Consider the following 7922-nt stretch of genomic DNA (forward strand, 5'->3'; position numbering starts at 1 on the left):
CCCACTGCACCCCATAATCGCTGCTTACCGTATTTCAATCGTTTATCTTGTCCTAAGGAGGCAAACATTGTTAAAAATAGTATTGTTTTATATAATATTATTACATGAAGAAATATTGCGAAAGTTTGATTGTATGGTTAAATTTTGAGAATTATTTTTAAAAATTAGTTCTAAAAATGTTTATAAAAGTCACGTACCTAATATGACAAAGCAAAATGCATCACTTATACTAATAAAAACATAAAAACCAATTTCGCCAATACACATTAAGACAACAAAACTCCAAAAAGTTGCAGATGTGTACAGACATTGATCATCTTTGAAATTGTCACAGATAACGTTACAATTATAATTGTTCGTTAGATTTCCTTGACACAATGATATTTTACTTATATTTAATAAGCATGTAGTATCTGGTGAAATAATTGCTTTGTTTTGGTCTGCATGAAAAGACAATTGCGTGGAAAAATTCGTATTCTCACATATCCAATGACACATAGTGTCTTTTGTACCATTACACGATGCAATTGCTGATGCATGCTTTAATAAAGAACAAATTATAAACAAATGCATATTTTTATAAAACACTAATAATTATAAAGATGTAATTGATTTCGTATTTTAGAATCTTTAAACAAATTTTAAAGTTACACATATTTACAATATATTTTAAATTTTATATATATTGTCTTATAAACGTTAATACTTAAAAATTTTTGGATTACATAAAATAATATAAAAATGAATGCTTAAGATAAAGTTCAAATAATTCTTTATCAAATAGTGTCATAAAATTTTTATCAAAAAATTACAGAATATAGATAAAAACTTACATATTTCATATTGCAACGCGATAAAATTTTACAGGAAACATTTTGGAAGTGATGTTCTGATAAAATTGGACCCGGCAATGGTGGTAAAAATAATATTGTAATGTAACAGATATTTCCTATGGCAAGCAACATTAGAAAGATCACTTTTCTCCAAGTTTGAAAATAATCCATGATGAAACCAAATATTGGTTTTACTATTAGAATTAATATAGGCAAAATTGCGTTGATGCTACCAATAATTAATGGTGAAATACCAAGTTGCTTTCCGAAAACTGATAGAAATGGAAAAACAGGGGCAGTACCTAAAATAAGATGAATAATAATTAAATTTATTAATTTAATAGTGTAATTTTTTACTGATGAAAATTTATTTTTAATATCTTTTATTGTAATGCGTATGTGTTTGTTAGCTGAAGTATACATTTATAATATATTTTATATTTACATGTTTTTATATTGGACATAATATTAAATCATTTGTTTTTTAAAACAAATTAAATAGCTGTGAACTAATAAACTTAGATGTTTAAGATATTTCTCCAGCTACAATCGCATTAGAAAATTAATCGCGTGCAATATAACCTACGAATATAACCATCCGTGTGTGTTCTCTGAAGAGGGAAACTTGAGACAAATGTACACACTCATGAATAAATATCCTATCTATGTGTACACTGAAGATAGTTGAAATGTGGCAACAACATGTCTTTATATCGCTCCTCGGCGTGCGAGAAGGAGAATTCTATCAAATTACAAATTTAAGCTATTCTAATTCAGAAACGGCACCGCTAGGCAGCTCTTTTTTTTAAATAAGATTCCTATAATATTTCTACATTACATATTTATTTTTAAAAAATATGTAGAAGATTTTCGCCGCAAGGTATTAAAATGTTATTTCGGCAAGACTTGATATAGGAGTTTACGTGTTAAAAGCTGAAACTTTAAAGATAAATATCTTAATAAAATTATTTTAAACATAATATCATATTGAAATAAAATTTCAAACAAATCTGTAGAAACTCAATTTCTCGGAGAAATATCTTAATACTAAAATTAATAAACCATTAATAAAACTCATACATAATAACAAACGCCTATATCAGGTCATGGTCAATGTTAAAATGATAATTATTGTAAGCTGAATATAATATAAAAGTCAAATGATAATTATAGATATTTAAACGTCAGTAAAAATGTAAATTTAAAACAATACTAAAACTTTTACTGGCTGCATTCAAAAGGTTTGGTTGGTTTTGAGAAAGAAGATAAAATTGGCAATATTGGAAATTATCAATACTGTGTTTCGTTTCTCTCGTTAGGAGACCAAAATAATGATCCATAAAATATAGAGGAAAGGCCCTTATTATGAGATACTGAGTTTATTTTGGGTAAATGCTAGACAGAATTTTAAAAAATAGGTTATTTTTAAGGGAATGTAATAAAGTTAAGATAACTTTATGTAAAGTTTAATTCATTCTGTTTTTTTTTTTAATTAAAGAATGTAAAAAGTGAGCAAATCGCAAAGTCAAAAAATCGTATTCTTAATATGAGATACCCCGAAAAATCGATTATAAAACACAAAGTACATCAGTATTGCAATTAAAAAACTTTATTTAATATTTCTAAAATACAAACACAGCCAGTATGCGCGAAAAATGAGCATGCAATGGATTATATCTGGAACTCGTTTCCAAATAATTGGAACCAAGCAACGCAAATGAATATAGGTTATTTCATATTAAAAATATCCTGGATATCTTATATTATGATTCCTATTCCTTACGGTTTTACGATCACCAGATCTAATTTTTGTAATTTTTGTAATTTTTGTAATTTTTGCAATTCAACATATCCCGTATTTTTTTATTAGTGCGATCTTACTCTCTCTATTACTACATGAAGAATTTATTGCCAAATATTTACTTTTATTAAGTAATACACAAAATTTAAAGGCCTCAATGAAACTTGAAGACATCCAATTCTAAAATCTTTTTTTACAATGACTACAGACATGATCTAATAATGAATTTTAATAATGAATTTTAATAATGAATAATGAATTTTCCACTAAATAGTTTTCAATTCAAGAGCAATAAATCTATGATGGAATCAATAGATAGCGTTTATTAGTTTAGCAAAAACGCTGCTTTTGTTTCTAATACTGCCATACTTTATTTTCCTTCGCAACATCAATAAAATATTTGCAAATTCACTGATTCATCATTTTTTCATCATTATATAATTATGCTTGCATAAAAATGTTAAAACGCCTGGGTAAAATGCCTTTTGAATTCCATTTAAAATATTAATTGTAAAATATTTTTAAAAAGTGTATTTAAAATGCAAAATGTAAAATAGGTTTTTTTGAATCCATTTTAAATGTGAAATGGATAAATAGGTATTTTAAATAGTTTTTGAATGCAAAATGGTTTTTCCTGCTCTAGCGAAAAAAAATTTTTAAAAAGGTTACAAAAACCTATATAGATTGAGACAAGATCTTCGAAATTCTTAATTTTTTGTAGATATTTATAATAGGACATAGAGTGAAGTTTATTTGTCTCAGAATATAGTAGAATCTATAATTTTTCGTAAATATTTGTAGCGAAATATAGAGTTTGAGGGCGAAGAATTTCTTGATTTTTCAAATAAACAACATTACTCTACATCTCACTACGAATATCTACGAAAAATTAAAAATTTCTAAGATCTTGTATCACTCTATGTAGTTTTTCATAAAAACTTTCCAGAATAATATACAGTTTTTAATATACAGTTTTTAAGAATATTTTACGTTTGAAATCCATTTTCAACGAAATTCTAAGCCCTAACTACAATATAACTACAAAATATTATAAATAAAGTATTTCTGACAAAAATATTAAAAATATTAAAAATATTAATGATTTGGAACCGTATCATATCTTGTACTGATAATGATTAAAATTTTATCAGGCTTTTTTTATAAATTAGAATACAAAATGTCACTGGCCGGAAACTTTTGCACGTCACTGTACATTTTTAGAAATCTATATAATATTTTATATAAAGCTGGAACAATCATTTTTTTATTAAGATTCGATATTTATGGACTATCTGAAATTAATTTTCTTTTTATAGTTTAATTTGCAGTTTGTTTGAATATTTACAATACAATCTTTGGCCAATCATGGGACTTGATTCTTCTTATACATTAATGATTCTAGAGAAAATTTGTGAAAAATCATTCGGTATTTATCTATTTTTATAAATGATAGATATGATTCTATTTCAAATGTAAAATAAAAATGATATTCCAAAAACCATTAAAATGGAAAAATGCAAAATGCTATTTTCCATTTTAAATACATATTTTAATACATATTTAAAATGGAACTGTTTTAAATATTACCCAGCTCTGCTGAGAACGCTAGTATAAATGATCTTCAAAAAACGTAAAGACCAATTATTATACCGTAACAGTAATGTGCAGATTACAGTTATTCTGCCATTAAAAACGTAGGCAAACAAATAAACTTGTAAGTAGCATAATTGATCGGAAAATGTAATAATATAACGTGTATCAATCAAAAATAATTACAAACTATGTACATAAATTAAATAAGAACAAATTAAAAGAATTAAGAAGTTAACAATATCTCAAACAAGAATTCACGTAATTGTTTCATTGTTGATATATAAATAGTTACGATTTACAAAAAAAATTTTTCTTCGAAAACTACTAATTAAATGTTCAAAAAATAGAAACTGATTTAATGTAACAACATAATAATATAATAGAGATCTTACGGATCGATCAAAGTTGGAAGTTTCGAATAATATAATATTCTAAATTCATGAATTTAATTAATCTCAAATGTGACTGCGCACCAAAACGTTCGGACATTAAGACACAATAAATCTGAGATCTAATAATCGCGAGTCGAAACATTCGGACAATCGTGAGTATATATAATTCCCCTTTATTTCAAATAAGAAACTTTTATTGTGAAAAATATTATCTTAGCCAGGATTCGAACCTGAAACCTCTCGACTTTCTGGGGCGAGTGTCAAATTCATGAACTTAGAATATTATATTATTCGAAATTTCCAACTTTGCTCTCTATTATAAATGTTCAAAATATTTGTCGATATAAATATTTGTCATTTTGTCATTAATAATTAAATAAAATGAGCTAAAAAAACAAAACAATAAAAAAGTATAGGAAAAGAAAAATAACAGCTAGTAGATAGCTTTAATGCTAAAATTAAACAACAATAAAAATATGGAAGGAAAAGAAAGAAGGATGTAAGAAATAAGTGAATAACTATACTGAAATTTAAGTTAATAAACTACTGATAAGTTAATAACTATAGGATTGCAGGAAAGTATCAGAAAAAGATTGTCACTTTGTTTATTCAAGCTATGCTATTGTTTTTTATGTAAGTACATCGTTTCAGATATTAATCTCTTATTTAAGAAGATTCAATATCCAAAAAAGTCTTAACATCATCCCAATTAAAATTGTGATTATAAGTAATACGCGGCGATTTAAAACAATCAATGATAATCTTGTTTTTATTTTAGATCCAAAAAATATTTAGATTGAAATTAGTTTTTAATTTGACCTATCCTTTATGTCACAGTCATGACAAGATATACATTTTGTATATCACATAACGTGACGCCATGAGATCTGAATGGTTTTTATCACGTCTGATGTATTTATTTCCCTGATAGCAATATATTAGCAATTTAGAATTGGTAACAAACTCGATCAGATATTGAGTACAAAATTATAGTCATTGTGTCCACATTTGATTATGGATTTATCAATAAATCCTGCTTGTCAGATAATACAAACTTTGTGTACAATTTGTTGTCTTTCTGCAATCAAAAATTGGTAGCATACTCTGCTCAAAATATCTCAGCAGGCTTTGTTATCAGGGTTTAAAATATTAAGAATGAAAAAAAAACTATTTTTAAATTAATTTTATATGTAATAGAAAAAAAGCAGGGTTGTTATCTGTTATTTCAAAACGTTTAAAACGGCTTTTTTACAACATATTTAAAACACTGGGCATTGTTTAAAACACTTTTGTTTTAAACAATTTTGAACTATTGTTAATTAAAACTGTTTAAAAACACTGCAATTAAAATATGATTTAGAAAAGAAATTGTAAAAGAGAAACAAAAAATAATGTATGTTGCAAAAAATTTTTTTATCTAATTATATACAGCTTTTGAATCACCATAAGACTGAGAAACAGGTTAGACACAGAAAAAGTTTCATTAGTACCAATTTTGGAGATACTGAACAAAAAACTAATCTAATTAAACAAGCATATTGAGAATTAAGACCAAGACTATATAATCTGATCTTTTTTAAAAGTTTTTATGTTTACAATTATTAGAAGAAAAAAATGTATTGAATGTAGTTTATGTTCTGTTAAAAGATTAACGAATTTTATTTTATTATTTATATTCTATATGTAGTTGTATTAGTAATAGAATATGTACAGAGTGTTGCAGATACATTCTAGACAGTACGACGAGTTGCGCGACAAACTTTGGACAGGCGCGATTTAATAGACAATGACACACACAGTGACATTATAATATAAACTTTATAATATAAATAATAAAACTTTATAAGTATAAATTTTACGATATATAAAGTCGCTGTCAAATATGACCGACGAATTGAAAATGATTTTGTAGTTAGAATTATAAAATTCAAAACAGTCAATCCAATACGGCGCTTTTGATTTTCACTTTTGGCATTAACCCAGAACTAACGGCGCAGATGTGGTGAATATATAGATACATTTTTTTTTGTATTGTTGATATTTATAATTTTTTTTTCCTACTTTTGCTTTTTATTTTTTTTGTTTTTTTAACGATTTCAAAAACTGATGAGTATTTACTTTCATCCAGATCACTTTTTGCAACTTGGTCCGCCATATTGGATCCTATATTAAATTTCAAAATCCAACGTCAGATTCAGAATTAGCGACCTCGAAAACTTTCGAATACGGTTTTATCCTGATTAGATTAGATCACTTTTTGCAAATCGGTCTGCCATTTTGGATCCGTCATTTTGAATTTCGAAAATCTGAGTCAGATTTATAATCAGTGACCCCAAAAACTCTTGAATAGGGACTTTGGCGTAGAAATTTCTGAGAACTTTCAGAGATAATGAATTTTCTTCAGAAAAATTGCAATTTTTCGAGATTATTTTGTATAAACAAAATCATCCATGATTTCAATTTATTTTATATCGATTCTTATTCTTGAGTGTATAATTGATACAAAAAAAGTTCGAAAATTGAATGAAAATAACCCCATTTACTCAGAAAATGGTTATAGAAAAGGTGACATTTCACTGTGCTGCAAAGGGTTAATCCTTTGATACAGAGAGCAGTCGTGCAACTCTCTATGCCATACAATATACATGATTGCTAAAAATAATTGTATACAAGGTGTCTGGAAATAATCGCCAAATATTTCATGAGCAGGTAGAGCGGACTAAATTGAATCGAAAAATCCTCTACTATTTTGTAAGTTTTCCCAATAGTTAACGAGATATTAATTCTTAAAAATAACCGAATACTACTGCGAAGTATATACGCCTACCGATTGCTTGGCGCGCGGGCCGTGGGGAGCAGAGATAGCTTGGCAAGCGCGCCATCCGAGCTAAAGAGGCCGGGCGGGCACGCATATTCGGCTATCTTTAAGAGTTAATATCTCGTTAACTATTGGAGAAACTTACAAAATGGTAGAGGAGACTTTTCGATTCGATTTAGTCCATTCTACCTGTCCATGAAATATTGGGTTGTCCGGAAAGTTCGTGCCGATTTTGAAAGAAAATTGAAACGTAGAAGATTTAAATTTTAATATACATTTATTAAATTTAAATCTTTTGCGGCACGAACTTTCTGGACAACCCATATTTGGCGGTTATTTTCAGATCTATATATATATATATATATATATATATATATACACACACATAGTAAGTAAAATAGTAAGTTAAATTAACTATACGTTATTAGTTTACTAAGTAGGTCGACTACTTAACGTTTAAAGTTTTTAGGGTTTAAATTTAACAA

At 26.9% G+C, this 7922-nt stretch overlaps 1 protein-coding gene across 1 annotated transcript in view; it reads right to left on the reverse strand.

The window, feature by feature from the left end:
• LOC105617737 overlaps window positions 1-6774 on the reverse strand; it is a 7887-nt gene extending 1113 nt beyond the window's left edge. Inside the window, exons 1-4 of the mRNA XM_012199293.1 lie at window positions 6738-6774; window positions 834-1135; window positions 198-540; window positions 6-52 (exon numbers count right to left, since the gene is read on the reverse strand). Of these exons, the coding sequence (XP_012054683.1) occupies window positions 6-52; window positions 198-540; window positions 834-1135; window positions 6738-6774 (729 nt within the window). The remainder of the gene's footprint in view (window positions 1-5; window positions 53-197; window positions 541-833; window positions 1136-6737) is intronic.
• Window positions 6775-7922: the final 1148 nt, after the last annotated feature.

Source organism: Atta cephalotes (assembly GCF_000143395.1).
Source record: "Atta cephalotes unplaced genomic scaffold scaffold00001, whole genome shotgun sequence".
Classification (NCBI taxonomy): domain Eukaryota; kingdom Metazoa; phylum Arthropoda; class Insecta; order Hymenoptera; family Formicidae; genus Atta; species Atta cephalotes.